This window comes from Corvus kubaryi, unplaced genomic scaffold (assembly GCF_017639235.1).
Source record: "Corvus kubaryi isolate FWS band 111438036 unplaced genomic scaffold, C.kubaryi_AGA036_p1.0 37322, whole genome shotgun sequence".
Lineage (NCBI taxonomy): Eukaryota > Metazoa > Chordata > Aves > Passeriformes > Corvidae > Corvus > Corvus kubaryi.
Genome location: NW_024581101.1, coordinates 6,947,333 through 6,966,530, shown reverse-complemented (window position 1 = coordinate 6,966,530; position 19,198 = coordinate 6,947,333). Strand labels below are relative to the sequence as shown.

The window sequence follows — 19,198 nt, the reverse complement described above, 5'->3', positions numbered from 1 at the left end:
ATGGCACAGCATGGCACGGCACACGGCACAGCATGGCATGGCACAGCGTGGCACAGGGTGGCACATGGCACAGGGTGGCACATGGCACGGCATGGCACAGGGTGGCACAGCATGGCACAAGGTGGCACAGCATGGCACAGGGTGGCACAGCACAGCATGGCACAGCACAAGGTGGCACATGGCACAGCATGGCACGTGGCAAAGGGCAGCACATGGCACAGGGTGGCACATGTGGTATAAATGGGTGGTCCAGCATGGCACATGGCACAGCACGGCACATGGGACAGCACAGGGTGGCACATGGCACAGGGTGGCACAGCATGGCACAGCACAGGGTGGCCCATGGCACATGGCACAGCATGGCACACGGCACAGCATGGCACACGGCACATGGCACAGGGTGGCACAGCATGGCACACAGCACAGCATGGCACATGGCACACAGCACAGCATGGCACAGCACAGGGTGGCACAGCATGGCACATGGCACAGGGTGGCACAGGGTGGCACAGGGTGGCACATGGCACTGCACAGGGTGGCACATGGCACAGGGTGGCACAGGGTGGCACATGGCACAGCCAGGGCACTCTGCAGTGCCCGTGTGAGTGACCCTGGGCGGTCCCAGCGCTGTGACCACGCGGGATCAGGGCCTGGGCCCGTTCTGGCGCTGCGGGCACAGCCCAGCGGAGCCGGGCACGAGCCCTGCTGAGCCAACAGCCCGAGCAGCACAGGCAGGCGCCGCTCTCTGAAACGCTCCTTGGTCCCGAAGCACGGCCGGGCCTGAGCTGCTCTTGCTCTGGCAGACACAAGAGGAAAAAATATACAAAGCTGCCCCTTCTCCCAGCTGTCAGGATTGCAAAATAAATGAGAGATTTGAGTAAGTTTGCTTTATTTTTATAAGAATTAAGGGAATAATTTATAGAAGAGAATCATTTGTAGTAGATAATAGAATACATTTTTCTCTATTTTTCTCCTTGGGAAAAATCTTTTAAGACTGTAAAATTAAAGCTCCTGAACACAGTCCAACTAAATGTTTTTAACTGGAAAATGGTCTATTTTTTAAAATTTACTTTTTTTCTTTTTTTATAAAAACACTGCTTGCTCTTGTGAGAAACATCACTGAAAATTATTAACTGCATTATTTATCAAAACTACTAATAAAACTGTTCTTCACTCACTCACCTACTTGAAGACATAAAATTTCTATTTGAAAATCCTGGCCAAACAAAAAAGAAAATTACTTTCTCTAATTCCTTTAATTACAGTAATACAGATTATGTAGGAAGACACAAACCATGTTCAGGCATGTGTGTGATACACAAAGTCGTCCCTTCCCCTCAGGACCCCACTCTGATCAGCCCAGTCAGTCCACAGTGACCAAGAGAGAGGATCCTTTCTTGGCTGGGTTTTTTTTAATATGTCACACTTTGGGATTATTCAAAGGCACCACCACTTGATTCCATACATCCATATGTGTTCCTGATGGAAAAGATTAATAAACTAGAACCAGACTATCACCACTACACCGACTTTGCTGTCAAACCTCACCCATTACAGGTTATAAGCAGATCTGTTGCAACGGTAAATTATTCATTTACTAAGTTCTTACCACAATTCCACTGAGAACAGAATTAGAAATATTTACTTACTGATGTATATAGGTATCCTTCACTGTTCATTGCCAGATATAGTTTTGTTTGAACCCCCTGAATCGCCACCACTCGTAAACCCACAGGTATGAGGTTAAACAAAGCTAGGAGAGAAAGGAGATGGAGAGCACAATTAATCCTTCAGAGTATGCAGATTAGATAGAAAATTAAACTATAATTACCAGAACCAAATAAAAAATGTCTATTCGTGCATATATTAATTTCTGTGGGTGCTGCAGAGCAGTACTTCTACCATCATGTCCTTTCACAGCAATTTCTACCAATAGCTGAAATTATCTGAGGGGAGCAGGGCATCTCCCTCGTTCTGAAGATGGTGAACTGCTGACAGCTAAAAGGACTTACCTGCCTCATGAGCAGAATCCAGGCTCTGCTGAGTAGAATTAAACACAGTTTGGTTTTTGTTAGGGATTTTTTTTTTTTAAGTGCAAAAAGGAAATAAAAAAGGAATCCAGAAGCAAACAAACAAAAAAAAATTTTCAAGACAATCAGAACTTTTTTTCCAGATCAGTAAACATTTTGACCAAAATGAAGGAAGAAGATGAAATTCAGAAAAGTTAAAAACCATCATTAGCATCTCAAAATGTTTCCACTCATAACTCATTGGGGTTTAATTTTTCCTCTTTTTTAGAGGAGAATGGGTTTGAAAAAACAGAGTTAAATAACTTCAAAATGAAATGAAATGGCAGCATATTCTTTAGATCAACCCCTGAATCTGTGCTTTCAAAATTGAGCTGCTTTGAATGTTCTGCTTGAGTTTCTGCTTGTACACATGCTAATAGTGGCAGTATTTGTAAGCACAGAACCATCTCTTCAAAAAATGAAGATTCCGGTTTGCAAAGTGGCAAATTATAAAAAATAAAAAAAGAAAAAAAAAGGAAAAAAGCAAAGCTCTGCCATATCGTAGATTCATGGATATGTTAAAACTGAACACAAGAAATAATGAGGTGAATACAGTACTCTGTGTTCAGTATGTAGGATTAATAATAAAGGGGAGTTAAGAAAATTATCATAACCCAAAGCATCTCCTTCCAGTCTATAACAGAAATGCAGAGATAGGATGAAGTAATGCCAAACTACCTCTCATTTCCAGTGATTTATTACTTGGCTGGAAAACTCTGGTCTGCTTCAGGCTGAAGTTTGATATTTATGGTCACTGTCTAAAGCCAATTTAAAACTGAAATATGAATTTGAAATATTTTTATTATTTTCAAAATTACGAGCTAAGAATTATGACCCATTATAAATTCCTTTTTCAGCCTGAAAACCCCCAAATGGTCATACTTTTGGAAAAAAAAAAAAAATTACAGCTTGACAGCATTTAACACAGATCCTAAATTCTGGGTACGGGGCTCTCAAGAGCGCATCGAGCACCATGAGGTCGGGGCACCTCTGAGCACTGCACTTCCCACAATGGCTGAACGTAGCAGAAAAGGTGGAACTTTCCAGAACTAACAAATAAATGTAGGGCATCATAAAATCTGTGTTTTTCTTTACCTTTCACACCCACGGGTGTACATGCAGACACAAACACATGCAGACCCTCCTCAGGCTCACCTCCAGCACAAAATCAACACCCATTACTTTCTCTTCACTAAAGCAAAATTCTCTAGTTCTGTGCAGCTTTTAGCAAAAGAAACTTAGATTTTCAGTCTGGGAAATGGATTTTTCATTCATTTTATCAGATGCTTGAGTTTATTTGGGGGAGAAAATATTCCCTGTCTGTCTCAGTAAATATTCCCTTGGACAGGGGTCCTTTGCAGTTCAACCCCAAAAAGCAGCACCTGGTCTTCGTGTAGGCTGGAGAGAACGATTTAAAGCTCAGCATGCAGGCAGAACCTGCAGGTCTCTTTTGAAAGGGGATTTCTTAATGGCACATTTACAAGCAGGGCAGGTGTTTGGGCGTTTTCAGCACACTGTAAATTGCGCTGTGAGTAACCAGCTGAAGAGAGGGCAGTGCCCGAGACAGCAGGGACACAGCTGCCAGGGGCCACTGGGATGGGACAGCAGGGACACAGCTGCCAGGGGCCACTGGGATGGGCTTGAGTGAGGAATTCCTGGCTGTGCTTTGCTGGGCAAGGGAGCAGATCCGGGGCTGAGCCCGAGGCAGGCTGGGCACCTGCTGCGATGGGTGCTCGGCTGCTGCCCTTGGCAGCGGGACACAATTCCCTGCCATAAACGTCCAGGCTCTACTTCAAGGCAAGATGAGGGTGAGGCACGCTCAGGAGCTGGTTTAAACTTCAGTGGGATGAGCAGCTGCTGTGGCAGACTGTTGGAATTTGGGAAAGGGCTGTGGGGGAAAATGCTGGCCCTGCCCAAGCGGAGAGGGGCCGGCTGTCGGAGCGGTGCTCACTCTGGACACAGACACCCTGCACAACCAGACACCCTGCCCCAGCTGCTGCCTCTAAGGACAGGGCCACTGGCACTGCACCCAAAATGCGACTGTCCCTTTCAGCAGCAGCTGTTACTCCCACTGCCCCTGTGCGGCAGCAAGCCCAGGGCTGGCTTCTGGAACAGTGAGTGACCTGTCCACAACCTGTGACTGCTGACAGGACCCACAGCAGAGCCACAGGGAGCACCTCCGCAAGTCCCCAGAGGGACAACAGGATGGAGGTGTTATAACATTCATAGGGGATGACCCTCATGTGGACACATATGACAGAAGGGGTGGCAAAAAAGCTGCAGCAAAATAAATTACTTGCTACTGTGATCAGCTGGCATCAGCATAAAATAATCCAAAGCAATTCGCATCCTACTCTTTCCCTGTAACATTTGCATTGTTTAAAATAAGGATATAATACCCATCCTAATGAACAACTAAGCAATGCCTAAGGGAGAGATGATCTTTGCCAGGGTCCTTGTGCAGTACAAGCTGACAGGGAAATAAAGCTGTGCAGTAAGAGGCAGCAGGCCACAGCTGGATTTAAGAACATAAACATTTCTGTGAGGTCTGCCAGTCTTGGCTTGGCCACCTGGACCTTTGTACACTTCCTCCAAGGCATAGTTTCCTACATTTCCTTATTTTACCAGTCTTGAAATCTTTTTGTCTTGCCAGAACCGGGGAATAAATTCTGCCTTGATTTAAACCCTTGCCCTATTCAACATATTTAATGAGCAAAAGTCTGTCTCTCAGCCAGGAGATCCTTTCCAAGAAGAACTTCCTTAAATCACATGGACTCTTGGCTAAAAGTGAGACCTGGTGACTGCTGTAGCTCCTTAAATCCATGTTTCACTTCCTGCCTAAATTCTGCTCCAAATTTTCAGCTTTCTTTTAAGCTCCCTGCAGTTGTGGATGCCACCTTGTTTTTGTGAGCTCTGCGTTCAGCAGTGGGGCTGCAGAGCTCGAAACGATTGTCAGGAGCGAAAGGGGAATTTCAGGCAACCTTCCTACCCAGCTCTAGGGAGGAAACCACGGAGAAGGTGGATCCTGGCCCCGGGCTGTGTCTGGGACCACAAAACAGAGCTGGCTCTTGGGGGCTGCAAGCTCTCCCCATCCCTGCCACACACAGGGAAGAACAATCTCTTTAGGAGGGAGCCGTCAGTCCTGGGGCTTCCTCACAGCGCACAAATATGGACTAAATGAGAGATGTCTCTGCAGGTGCTGGAAGAAAGGATTTTAGAGGGCCTGATCCTCTAAACAGTCATGTGAACAAGGCCTTGAGGGTAGCTCCTAATGTGGCCTCTGATCCACAGTCACTCTTACCAGCTCCATTAAAATAACTGCAATCAAAATAAATCCACGGCTGCAGGACACCCAGAGCCATACGCTTACTGTACATAAAAGAGGAATACACACAATAGCATTTGTGTTCTTTTATGATAAAACCCTCCTCTGTTCTGAACATTTAGATGCTGCAGCCCAGCTGCAGTAATTTCTGGGATATTTCTATTATATTTAAGTAGTCAGTATTTTGGAAGGCTGGTATCCAGAAACAAGCAGCTCTTATGATTTGCTTAATAACCTTTCTTACAATTTGCTTAATAATCTATCAAGTTATGGCCAATTTAAGGACACAGGGAAGACAAAGATATCTTAGAAACAGATACATCTGTATTTCCATAGATTTTACCTTGTTTGAAATCTCAGAATCCCTATAGAGGGATTCCAAGCAAAGTATTTGGATAAAACAATCAAAAAAATATTCAATATTTGCAATTTCAGATACTTGCTCTGGAAAATTAGAAGTTTATAGCAATATCACACTTTGATTGAAAGAGGAAGGTTTGCCTATTTTCTCAACCTTTTTTTGGAGATAACTGAAAGAATTACCTCAAAATCCTGAGTGCACTGTAGTGACTTTTGAAATCTTAAATACCAGGTCATTCACCTGAAGGAAAAGCACTGTTTAACGCCCACTTCTAGGGTGACTTTTGCGACTGCTCTGAACTCTGGCAGATGGCAGCAGTCATCAGCACTGCACCCACCTGGTCCCTGTGCCACCTTCTCTGCAGGTGATGATGGCACCCCAGACCCCAGGTGTCCCCACAGATCCTCACTGACCCCTCTGCACAGCAGCTCCAGGGGCTGTGGGCACCTCCTCCCACAGCAAACCCAGCTCCCTCTTCTCACTCAGAGGGGAACACAGGGCTGCAAACGGGATTAAAGAGGGTGTGGGAAAAGGGTGGGAACAAGTGATTGTGCAGGTAAGATACAATACTTCCTCCTGCACCCTGCTGCTGCCTCTGCCATGTTTGAGTGCCCTGTAAAATGAAATGTTTCACCTGCAAATGCTATTGAATGAAAATGGTGGGACTTAAATCAGTGCTTTTTAATAATTAAAAAAGAAGAGCCTGTAGATTTTATGTTTTTTGTTTAAGTGGCCTGAAATATCTTCTCAAAACTCCTTGCACTCTTTAGAGAAACACAGTCTCAGGTAGCTAGTATAGCTACGTGAGACCCTTAGGTATTTTCCACACACCACATCAATGCTCTAGTCATTTCTTCCTGTTTTCTATTAATCCTCAAAGTTGAAAAAAAACCAATCAAAAACAACAACGAAAAATGCCCAGAGCTTTTTCACAGAAAACCTGAGGGAAAGCTCGTTGAAAGCTGATGGTACAATTAAGTTTGTAAAGAGTAAAAAATAATAATAATAATAATAATAATAATAATAGGAAATGTGAACTTTAAAATGATGCTGAAGTCCCAGTTTGTGAAATAACACGGCGCTGTTTGAATGAGCCCGTTTGAGAGTAGAGATAGCGTTATTCTATTTCAGGCTCTGAGTAGGCGAGCAAATTTTCCCTGCCGAAAAAAAATCTAATAAAATCCAAAGGACAGCAATGAACTTCTCTGGATTACCATGGAGATAACATTTGCTTTGTTTGTCACATGTGTCATCATTACCTCCTCTAGTTCATTATTTCTATAAGTGATTTTTATCTGTATTTCTCTCAGACCCAGTAGGTCTGAAGGACTCCTGTGCCGCTGCCACTCGCTCAGCCACCCCAGGACAGCAGCTCTGAGGGGACCTGTATGGGAAGGACGAGACACCACAATTCACAAACACACCATTTATTCTCGTGTCACTTACTATAACTACTGTCTTCCTCTTTTGTTCCATCAATTGTTCCATCTGCTTGCAACTGCAAGTGGTATCCTTGCCTGCTGTATAGCTTTGTTACTATACCTTTAAGCTGAGGCTCTGTAAAAAAACAATAGTGAGATTAATGTGGGAAATCCTGATGTGCCATTCCAAGCAAGCAGGACGCTGAGAACAAATCTTCACGTTTCTTCTCAAGGCTGAGATAAGAAAAAGACCCAAAACAAAAGCAGGGCTACCAGCTTTGCAACACTTTTCATTTAGTCTGAGACCAAATTTATGTCTATGAAATCAATTGCCAAAATGATTAAATGCCACTTTGGATTACAATATGAGTAGCACAGTAAAAGCTACTTCCAGTGAATACGGATTCCAACGGCACTGCTTGGCCTCAGGAGCCCAGCCCTATCTCATTTAAGATTAAAAATGAGCTGGCAAAGAGCACATTCTGCCTTTTAAAAAGGTGTGAGTTCTTAGATGAAGAGGAAAAAGAAGACTATTATGATAGCATTAATAAGAGCCACAGTGACAGTTGAGAGCCTAAATATACAGCAGCAAATGCTTAGCACAGGAACTGCTGCAGCTCTAATAAACAAACCCCCATCCCTTGCTGCTCCAAAGAGTACAGAGCATCCGAAGAGATAAACTACTCAATGAACATATGGAAAATGGAGAGGGAAACCCTGAAATCCAGCAATGTGTGGAAGTGCAAAATAAATATTACCATAAGGGCTGAGGTAATTACCTCATCAGCTAGAAAAAGAAAGATCAAAACAACGCATAGTTTGGATAGATTTCCTTTTTTTCACTACCATCTTCAGATTCACAGCTAGAAAGGGAGGTATCTCACATGGTTTCATATCATTCCAGAACAAAAAGTATACAGCAGCAGGATATGCTGTCAAGTGTGTAATTTATGATATCTGGCTAAAGCATCAGGAGTAATTGCAAAAAAGGTCTACATCCACTGAATCCCAATGACATCTGCATTGTAGTCATTTCACACAATTACGCTTGTCAGGAGCTGGTGCATCCCTGCAGCTTGCTCCACAACATCTTACTTTCTTCAGAGATAAACACACGGGGAAGATATGGTGTGTCATTTCCGGCACTCTGTGTCTGGATAAGACTCCTTGTGTTTGTAATCAAAGGCACTAGGGAGCTCTGCTAATGTACTTCATTTTAGCAGGGGCTGAAGGCGAAAGCTTACAACAGTTTGCCTAAGTGTATTAGACCTTATTAGCAACTTTGATAAGAGTAGTGACAGATCCACAACTCTTAACTACCAACTTTGCTGACAAGAAATTATTCCGACCCTCACTTTGGCTCTTTAGCCATAATCCATCCCAAAGCTGTTGGCAAACTGCGAGCAAGGCAGCTTTCCCGTGGCTGCTGAGCAAGGCAGACAGGTGGAGTGGCAAAAGCACCAATGCTCCAGCACAGCAAAGCCATGGCATCATTGCCAGAGGGTTTTGCTCCTCCCACATACAAAACAATCCAGGGCAGCTGCAGGTATGAGATTCCTAGAAAGGAACAGGGCGCTGAAGCAAAACTCTGGAAGGTGCCAGCAAAAACAAAAAGCCTCATCTGCAATCAGTAGATAAAGCATGGCACGAGCATTCTGTGAAGCAGGACAACAAAACCAGACCTCCAGACCACGAAGTTGTTTAATATACAACTGAAAGAGATGCGTGTGTGGGAACTTCCCTGCCAGCATCTCCCCCACAAATACACCAATGTGTTTGCACACATGTAACAGAGAGACAGACACGGACTGACAGGTACATGGGTGCACACAGGTGTGCAGGTGAGGCAGACAGCAGCAGTGTGGGCTACCCAAACCAACCAGATGAACAGCACAGGGGAAAGGACTGGCATGGGGTACCCAAGTCAGCCAGGCCATACAAGCCAGAACTGGCAATGCCTGCACGTCCACCGTACGAGCCCTGAGACACCGCTCCCCCTTTCCCCACACCTGACACACATCCCAATTTCCACTACATCAAACAAACCAACCCCCCAAAGATATAACCCCTGCCAACCTGGTCGCCTTCTTCGCCTTTTCTTGGAGCCAAAGAGTTTGACCCTGGAAAACACATTCAATTTGTTCTTGTCGCAGCTTCCCTTGCTCTTGCTGGGGCTGTTGACACACTTACAGGCATTGGACTTCTCCCGCTCCCTGGCTTGTCTCTTCTGGCGGATCAGGGAGCTGGCGATGGCTGCAGCCATGGCCGCCACCGCCCCGGCACCTCGGGCGGGTCAGGCACGCGGGGGTCGCTGGCCGGGTGCGGTCGCCGCAGCCAGCATGCTGCTCGGCCCGTCCCCAAGGCCGGGGACGCTGCCGGGCAGCTCGGCCAACGCCACCCACCGCCAATCGGCTCGGGAGCCCAGGAGACACCGGCGGGATGCTCGCACCACAGCCCCGGCTCGGGACGCAACAGTTTAGCTCAAGCGTTTTTGTCCTCTGAGGTCTTCCCCTTTTGACTTTCTGGTGCTTTTCTATTCCTCCCAACTTCTAGCAAGGGAAAGTTTGCAGGCAGAGGTGAGCGTTTCTACGGAGATCACGCAGATCACTTGCAAGACATCCCACCGAGATTCTCCAGACGCGCTATTTGCATGCAGGCATGGCACATCCACTTGGTGCAAGATCATCGCATCTCTCCTAGCCCAAATTTCTCCAGTTAACTTTTCTCCCCACCCGTCCCCTCCCCATTCAAATCCCAGCAAACACCTGTTAGACTCCAGCAGGGGCTGTCCAGTTGCAGGCGTTTTCTGGATCCTTTTCCCTCTTCTCCCTTAAGAAGAGACCCGAAGCAATTGGCGGTGGAGACACTGGCCTGAGGTGCGGATGCGCGGCCGCTCGGCTGCCGAGCGCCTCGGGCAGCCTCTTCCCCTGCGCTCCTCGCAGGTCAGCGCGGCCTCCCCTGCACGGCACGTTCGGCTCTCGCACCGCAGCACTTCCCAGACGCTGAACACGCAGCGATCCCGAGCCGCTCGGAGCCGGCAGCCTGCGCCGGGACTGCAGCAGCGACAGCGGCAGCGGCAGCAGCAGGATCCCTCCGGCAGCGATGCAGGCACCGCGCACTCCCCACGAGCCGTGCGCTGGGTACAGAAATGAGGCGACGCAGCAAACCCCTTATCAGCACCCTCCCTCCTCCTCCGCCTGTGCCTCCTCCTCCCGCCGCTCTCCGGGCGCGGCGGCGAGCGCAGCCCTGCCCGGCGCTGCGGAGGGGCCGCCGGCGGGGAGGGGGCTCGGGGCGGCGGCGGGAGCGGCCCCGGGGCGGGGGCACCACGGGAGGGGCTGCCCGGGGCGGGGGTACCTGCGCCGGACGGAGCCGCCTCCCGGCAGGCGCAGACACCCAAACAGACGTGACTGCGGTGAGCAAACAGCCCCGCCGGCACCGGAGCGGGGACACCTGGCTGGCAGCAGCAGCGGGGCCCGCGGCAGGCGGGCAGCTCCAGCCACAGCTCTCCCTTGCCTTTCTCCCATCCTTACAGGATGTCCCCTCTCTGCCTCACGGTTTAACTGGAGGCTTTTTGCCTCTCTTGCCGTTCGTTTCCACTACCTGCTCTCAGCTCCAGTTTTGTAGCAGACTAGGAAATCCTCAGAGCGATTTCCTTGTCACTGCCATGTTCTCCCCTTTCCCTTTGCCCCCCACGGTGCCTGTGTCCCCCGAGGCCAGGCTCTCACGCCAGCTGGGTTTACTCAGCCCCCGCTGCCGCGGTACCAAGGCAGGGAGACGCAGCAGTGCCATGAGGCTGGGTAAGAGCCTGGCACTGCGCTGTGGTCAGTGCCCTGCAGCGGACACCAGACCCCGCACACATCCATGCCCCAGGACGCAGGATGCAGGAGGTCCTGGAGATCCCTTTGCAACCCACTCCCTGCTCTTTAGTATGCTTTCAACAGCTGGAGCCTAAATCAAAGCCAGTTCAGGCTAGAAGTAAAACAGAGATCTGCAGCCCTGAAGGCAAACAACTACTGAAAGAATTTATCCCGAGGCAGAGGGGATTCACAGGCACTCGCAGGCACTGAGGCCGGCTGGGATGTCCCTGTGAGCTGGTTCCATGCGGGAGCTGAGCCCCGTGGGGACTGCAATGGCAACAGGCTCCTGTCATCCGAGCCTGGCAGATGCATCCTGTGTGCCCTGGGCCAGCTCTCCGGGGGCTACCGAGACACCAGTGATGTAGGTGGGTTGGTGTGACAGCACCAGGTTCCTGATGTGTTTCCAGACTAGGCCAGGTATCTCAGGATATTTGCCCCTTCTTCCTCTCCTCCACATACCCTCAGCAAAATCAGGTGCTCTCCTCCCTCTCTGGGGTCACACCCCGACAATGCCCGGCAAGGGCAGCAGAAACCAGGCTGCCCATCACCTTCAGACAGCTCAGTTCAAAAGAGGTTTCTGTACCTCTGTAAATACTGCAGTCCTTCCCTCAACTAGAAACAGCTCACAACAGCTCCAAACCTCTTTCCTCTGACTGGGAATCCCTGCCCCAATGAAACCTGTGGAGTGGCCAGGTCTTAGTGACGGTGCCCACCCTGTACAAGTCCTCCGACGGTGCCTGACTGCCAGGACAGGGTGTGCCCTCACGGCCTGAGCTGTGCTCAGCTTGGCAGCCCCCTCACCCGCCCTCAGCACCCCTCTTCTGCAAGAACTGTGTGTGTACACGCACACCTACATGTACACATTTGTTTATGAGGCAGTCCATGCACACATGCATATTAAATAAATGCTCCTAATTTCTTATTTAAGTTCAACAGGATAAAAATAGCTGCAATTCACAAGTTCCACCACTACCCTCATCTGCCAGTCCACATAAGACATGTGAAATCCAACACAGGAGCCAGCCAGTTGGATATTATTAGCAATAACTCATCCTACTCAACTCACCGGTAACATACTATGAGTTTTGCCATCTTTCCGCTTCCAACAGCCACGAGTGAGACTCGGTTTTTTTCTGAGACTCACCCGTTACTTCATAAATATTCCCAATTTGGAAAGCAGTGTTTGATCTTCAGATCAAAGTGAAGCTGTCTCATTGTGATCTGTCCTACAAGGTCACAAAACATTGCATTTTCACAGAGACTAACCAGAACTCAGAATTCAGCTAACCTTGAAAATCCTGGGGAAAAGCAGTATATAAAAGCAGTATTTAGGATATCTTTCTGCCAGCATTCCAGCCTGCATGCTTAAAATCCATAATGAAAATTCATTTGCTCAAATGTTCCTTGACAGATAACTAAAGAGAGGAACAAAAATAGCATATATGCATAATCAGATTTAAGTTTCAAAAAACAGTCCTCCAGTTTTTTTGCATGATCAACCTCTTCATCTATCGGTACTCCTACAAATATGTCTTCATTTACTATAAATGGCACATGAAAATGAAGATCTTGTTGGGAAAATGTCTTTGGTACAGGACCAGCCTTTGGACTACTTCAGTGTTTCAGACATAAAAATCTCAAGGAACAGCTTTATTTTCTTTGAAAAGCAAGAGCTGTTCACCCCCCACCATGCTAAAAAGGTAAAATAAAATAAAATTACATTCCAAGTCATTTTTTTGAACGTAGAAGACAACCAGACACTTCTTGAACACACATTCTTTCTCTTTGTTAATGATTATTGCAGTGGAGCACATTTAAAGCTAAGGGGTAAATTGCCAGTGCCATTTCACTGAAAAAGAAATCAGCATGGGACAGACTTGTCCAGTTACTGTCAGAGACAGTGCCATGATCTCCCGGGAGCTGCGATCTAACCCAGAAGCAATTTCACTGTTTTGAAGTAGACAAAGATCTCACCCACTTTTGATTTATACTTTTTCTTCCAAGTCACCTGTTGAGTCTTTGCTGATGATCATTTCCATGATTCTGATCACTAAAATGTACTTGAACCTTCAGAAGTTGCCTGGATTGGGCAGAGGTAAAGCCTGCACTTTGGTACCCAAGCCAGGACTAACAGCCCTTGCTGTCTGTCTGCACAGAAAGGTATCAAACCCCCATCACTGCCAACAGTGCTGACTCTCACCAAAGTAGAGCAAAGTGCAAAAGTTCTGTTTTTCCGTCCATCCTCCCTGAATCATTTGTGCTGTGGCAGGTCCCAGACCACTGCTGTTTGCTCTGAGTTTCAATCTATCCCTAGCACAAAAGATTTATGGTCAGTCCTGTGACAAAACAAACGCTGCACAAAAATTGAGACCAGGTGAAAAATCCCAAGCCAGCTGCAGAGCTGACTGCCATGAAAGCAACTGCAGGTCCTGACAGGCCCATTGTGCAGCATGCCTGTGGTCACTGCAGCCTGGGAGCAGAGGAATTCCTTCCCCCAGCGCTCCTCACTGAGCACAAGCCCAACGTGTGACTCTCCAGGGGACCCACGCTCCTCTGTCCCCTGTGGAAGCAGCAGCAAATCTCATGACATGCTGCCATATAGTAGGAACTTACTTCCAGCACCTTGGGTCAAAATATCCCATTCTCAGATGAAACAGCATTTTCAGTTATTTCCTCTTCCCCTATACAAAACGTAGTAAAAGATTTATAGTAGGTCCTATATAAACTAATAGTGGTTGAGCAAAACAAATACTGCATCAAAATCAGACCAGAAGAAAAAAAATCCCAAGCCAGCTCCAAGCCTCACTCAGTCCTTCTTAAACCCCAAACTACTCCTCTACAGTTACAAGCTTGAAGCTGCTTTGGTGTGACAAAAAAACCCAGCCTTGCATTGGGTGTCAGGAGTCTCTCCTGAGGCTCTTTTGTTCTTGCTGTTACAGAAAAAGCAGGAAAAAAAGCTTAAAACTTCAAACCTATAGACTATTTCCACTGCCTACACTCTCCAAAAGAAAAGCATTATTTTCTGAAAAGCACCACCAGAATCTCTTCTTCCTCTTTTCAGAATGAGATAAGCAAGACTTTCTCCAGTCAGGGATGACACAGCAGCACTGAGGCCCCCAGTGATTTTTTGCTCTTCTGAGTAAACAGAATTACTATTCACCAGGAAGCAGAGCTGCTCAGACCCAAGTCCTGCATCACTTAACTCCTCTGTGAAATATCCCATGGAAATGACTCAGCCCTTCCTCTGCAGCCAGCTCCAGGCTGGACACACTGCAGAGCAGCGAGGGCGGGGTGCTCTCTGCCTGGGGGATGACCACGCTTTGCTGGCTACCTCACCATCCTGGAGAGCTTCGTTTTTACCCTAGATATGGGTCAAGTAAGAGTCAGCCTGGGGTTTATTTCTGAGTGCAAGATGAAAAAAGGTGTTAGTGGAAGCTGAGCTTTCAAGCAGCTCCAGACCAAGAGCTCAAATTTGAGGATATTTTAGTGACAGACCATCTGGGCTACCTGAAAATTAACCTTAATGGTAAAGAATGGCTACAATAAGCAGCTGCAAACAGAAGTATTTTTATGTTGAGAGCATAAGAGCACTTGTAAATAGTGATGTGGATGTTCCTGTGTGTGTCTGTGCCATGGTTTTTTGCAGAAGTGCACTGGGCAGCCTTGCTCAGAAACAGGAAAAAAATCAGAACAGATTCGTGTGATACCAGTGTAGACATGTCACCTGGACCCACTTTATTTAAAAGCTCACTTCTTCCTGACAGGATTAGGTGGTTGGTTCATCTTTGTCATTTTCTCAGGGTACAGAATCATGAATCCCAACACCAGAAGAGACTCCAGTACAACTGGTGCACAGAACTGGATGTGCCAAAACTGGTGCCCATCCAGCAAAGCCAAGAAGCACACTCCTGCCTTCCACACGTGAGTCATCTACTAGGACTACTAAGGTATTTAAAAAATAATTGTGTAGCTGATGCACCACAAAAGGTTCTCATAGTCTAAGCCCATTCTCTTATCATATCTACACAAGTTTGCTAGGACAAGGTCCTCTGACTCTGACAAGAACTTGGGTCTCTTCTTCGTGACTTGCATGACCTACTAAATGTTCAGGATGGCCATGACACCTCATACAAAGAGCATCAGTTTCCTCTCAGATTCTCAGAGAAAATACTAATAGAGAAAACCCAGTTCTGCCTTTTCCCAGCTGTGAATTCCAATTCCTTTACAGCAGTATCTCAGTGAAAATGGGATTTGATCTGACCTGGTAGTGCAGCCATTTTTGGAAAAGGAGGGCATTGTTTGAAGATAGAAAAATAGAAAATATTTTACCCAGGTTAATTCATATTCAGTCATCCCAAAATGTCAACCACAAAAGATCTTCTATCCGGTGCATAAAAGATCAGTGCCAATCAGCTGGGAAAGGTCACAGAACAAACAGAAGAGATCAACTCCCACAGCTCTGCGGGCACCCAAAATGGGAATGTGTTATTCTGGGGTCTTGGGGGGCCTGAGCTGAGCCAGGAACTTGCAGAAGTGACCAACTAACTTCTCTGCCCACCACACAGCCATATCAAGAAACACTCCCACATCAGGATGCACAGAAGGATCTGTTCACTCACCTCTCAGCATGATGACTCTTGGAAACATCAATGTAAATGACAGCTTCTCGTCCCTGAAATATTTACATCTCAGCATGGGACACACGAGAAGTGTGGGCTATATGCCACTGTCAAACTTAACATAAGGCCACTTTACACATGACAGAACACTGTAAATAGTCCTTCACAGAGCCAAGGCAAGTTGCCTGGAAATTGCCACATTACTCAAATAAGATCTTTTCCCACCTTTTCATAGATTTGATGGTTCATCCTTTGTCAACAGCTTGATAAAAACAGACTTGGTGGGTCTCCAGTGCGTTGGAACCTCTGAGAGTTCTCCTCCTTCCACCTGCATCCAAGCATTCACCAGCTTCTCAAAGTCATGCTCCCTGCTTTGCACAGAACGAGCTTCTGCCCCACTGCTTGGCTTCACATAACCACAGGGCCCAATCCACTGTGATCCTGTGGTGCATGCCAAGCTTGGCAATTCCCATTACTGTGTTAACGACCTAAGACTCATCTGCTTCCCAACAATGAAAACAAATTACCCAGACTGGGATCAGAAGAGCCTGGCACTGGTTTTCTGTGACTTTTACCTGACTGCCAAGATCATGGCACCACATTCACACGGACAAATGAGAAGGTGAGCAGAGCTGGCCACAAATGAAAGGAACTTTGAGGAAGAAGTGTTGTGTCTTGGATGGAAGCAGACCTCTCCAAAAACTGGAGTTAGACCCTGCACCGGTCAATGATGCTGCTGTAAATGTGGAAGTGGAGCCTTGCTCATTCACTGGCATGGAACCGAAACCAGTTTACCCAAACAAAATGCTGGCCTCAGTGTCTGTAGGCAGAAGGAAGGTATATCCTTGAGGATTAGGAAAACAGCCATGAGCCTGAGCTTCCATTCTGTCTCAGTTCACCATGTAATAATCATGATATGAACAGAGATGTAACAAGACATATCTGATTTTAGTTCAGTGATGTAAAAATTAGGTTTATCTAAGCTCATCTGACCAGGTAACTGGGCTGAATATTCAAGAAAGAAGAGAGAAAGGCAAATCCACATGGCAATTCATTCCCATAGAAAGAACACCATTATTTTCACAGCTATATGAAGGAAAACATTACCTCTGCTTTACTGAACCTGTTGCAGAGTGATTTAGACTGTAACCTACCTCATGCATCTTTATGATAAGCAATATTCACCACCACCAAAACTAAGCAATCACTTAATGAAGGTCAGCATAGCTCAGGGTCTTGCTTGTGGCAGTGCTCACTCACACATGGGAACAGAAAACCAGCCCGAGCAGCGGCTCAGTCGCGCTTCCCACACTCAAGTGGCCTTGCAGAAATTGGCCTCACGACAACTGCGGGCCTAGCAGGAGCTGCTGCTAGCAAGAGCAGAACAAAGGTGACATCTAGAAATCACACTGGGATTTTGAGATGAAAAATACAATGCATCGTAAGTAAACAGAAGAGAATTCATTACCATAGGTTAGATGCACTGTTTTCGCAAGCAACACTGTGAAAAAATATTGGCCAGCAAACAGGAACATGAACCACAAGCCACCATCTGCTCTGTGGGATTTGAATAGGTCTGGAGACTAGAAAAAATGTGTATGCAAATTTCACATAAGCAAATTAGAAGAAATTCAGAGAAGTCAATTCAGAGAAGGAAGCTAATAGCAGAACATCTGCTGCTGCTCCCAATATTCGCATTAGCGGCTGGGTACATTTCTGGGGACTCAGACCTCATCAGAAAGCTCAAAAAGGTTCTGTTGCTATGCAGAGAAACATTGCTCAGAAATCAGAGAAAGAGATATGGAGCTGGCCGAGCTCAGACCTGTTACTCCTTGCTTAAGTCCTGCTGAGCTACAGTAGGGCCACATTTGCTTGTACAAGGACTGGACAGCCGTCCAACTCGTGGTAATTTCTACCTAAATGCACCACAAAAGGAACAGACTAAGCTGCACAAGTAGACACAAAGATAATACCATGATTTTAATTAAATTCCAAGTCCATATGTATGGCCTTTGCAACACCCCAGTCATACAGCTAAATCATGCTGAGCTGAATTCACAGCAGACAGACACACTGTTAAGCAGGTGATGGTCTAACATCAGGACTTCTGTCCTCTCCCTTCAGCCCCCATCCCCTTGGTTATTACTCTAATTTTCCACCTTTTCCTACCAGATCTTTCCTTGTTTCATTAAAAATTACAACATGCTTCTGATGAGAAGTAGTCACAAAACCCATCAGTATCTTGATGTCCTTATCCTTCAGCTGAGGTCAACTTAACCTTGTTTACAAACAAATAAACTTAGTTTATCTACAACACAACATTCCAAGGCTTGGGATGTTTTTCTGGGAAAGGACAAGGAGCAGACTTAGATTGTCAGGCACAGAAATAAGCCTGCTGGATTGCAAGAAGTTATCTGGGCTTATCTTTAATGTCATTATTTGAGCCACTCCACTCTGCCCATTCCATGTAACCACGATGAAGGAAGCCCCCCTTGCCTTGTCTGGTTCCTGTATGGGGCAGTAATGAGATGAAAGGCTCTAATTGTACAATGGCACCTGTGTGTCCAGCTGCAGAGGCGACCAATGCAGCCTCATGGAATTAATTAAATCCTGCAGCGAGGGCTGCAGGGATGCCAAGGCAGTCCCTCATACAACTGGAGCAAGATACAGCTCCCTGAAGTTGCTGGTATCTGTATTTCCTCTGGATTCAGCCCTCTGCAAATCATCCATACAGACACAAATACAGGCATTTTTTTCTGCCTTGCTTCTTCCTGACTCACAAATACGAGCATACCCAAAATGTTATAAAAAGGCTGAGATACACAAACACTCAAAGGAATCAAAGGGGAGCTGTTAACGATGGAAGAAACTTTCACCTCCCTCAGTCCTTTCTTTTTTCCCCAGCTCTGCAATATATGAAACATCTTACTCAGTGACTATATTTTTAAACCATTATTGCCATAAATTTTAGCCTACTTAAAAATTTCAGATGTAAAGTCTTTTCAGGAAGCTTTCAGCAAAATATAGAGTTTCCTGTACAGGAAGTATGCAGTAAAACATGAATTTGTAAACAGTTACAAACCAAACAAATGGAACAGATTTCCAGTACTGAAAGTACTGGAAAGGAATAAAATGACGAAAACCAGAAACAAGAGGGACACCTGCAGTTAGTCCGGGTAAGTGCCCCGGCAAGGCTGTCCACTTTCTCGTGCACTTTGGTTTCTGTCAGTGCTGATATTTAACTGCAACCAACAGCAGCGCTGGCTCTGGCTGGAAGCACCAACCAGCTCGGAAGGGCAGGGCTGGGGCGAGCCGGGAGAGCCGCCGGGAGCTGCCCTGGCCGGGTTTGGCTTCACGGGGCTCGGAGCCGGCCCTCGCCCTCCTGCACGCTGTGCCCGGCACGGGGGGATGGCCACGGCCCGGCAGCTGCGGGGCTGGGGAACCACGGCATGGCACGGGCTGCGAGGGACACCGCGGCCACCGGGCACCACTGCCCGCGCAGGGCACAGGGCATCCCGGGCACAGGGCATCCCGGGCACAGGGCAC

General features: G+C 46.9%; 1 protein-coding gene across 6 annotated transcripts in view; it reads right to left on the bottom strand.

Annotated features, from left to right (window-relative positions):
- Positions 1 to 19,198, bottom strand: part of FGF13 (fibroblast growth factor 13) — a 238,165-nt gene that overhangs the window by 47,376 nt on the left and 171,591 nt on the right. For 5 of the 6 annotated variants that reach the window (XM_042029328.1, XM_042029332.1, XM_042029329.1 and 2 more), the window contains 2 exons: positions 7,202 to 7,312; positions 1,650 to 1,753 (listed from right to left, as the gene is read on the bottom strand). In XM_042029328.1, coding sequence (XP_041885262.1) covers positions 1,650 to 1,753; positions 7,202 to 7,312 — 215 coding nt within the window. Of the gene's footprint in view, positions 1 to 1,649; positions 1,754 to 7,201; positions 7,313 to 9,252; positions 9,924 to 19,198 lie in introns of those variants that run through there. The other variant, XM_042029330.1, reaches the window with a different exon arrangement.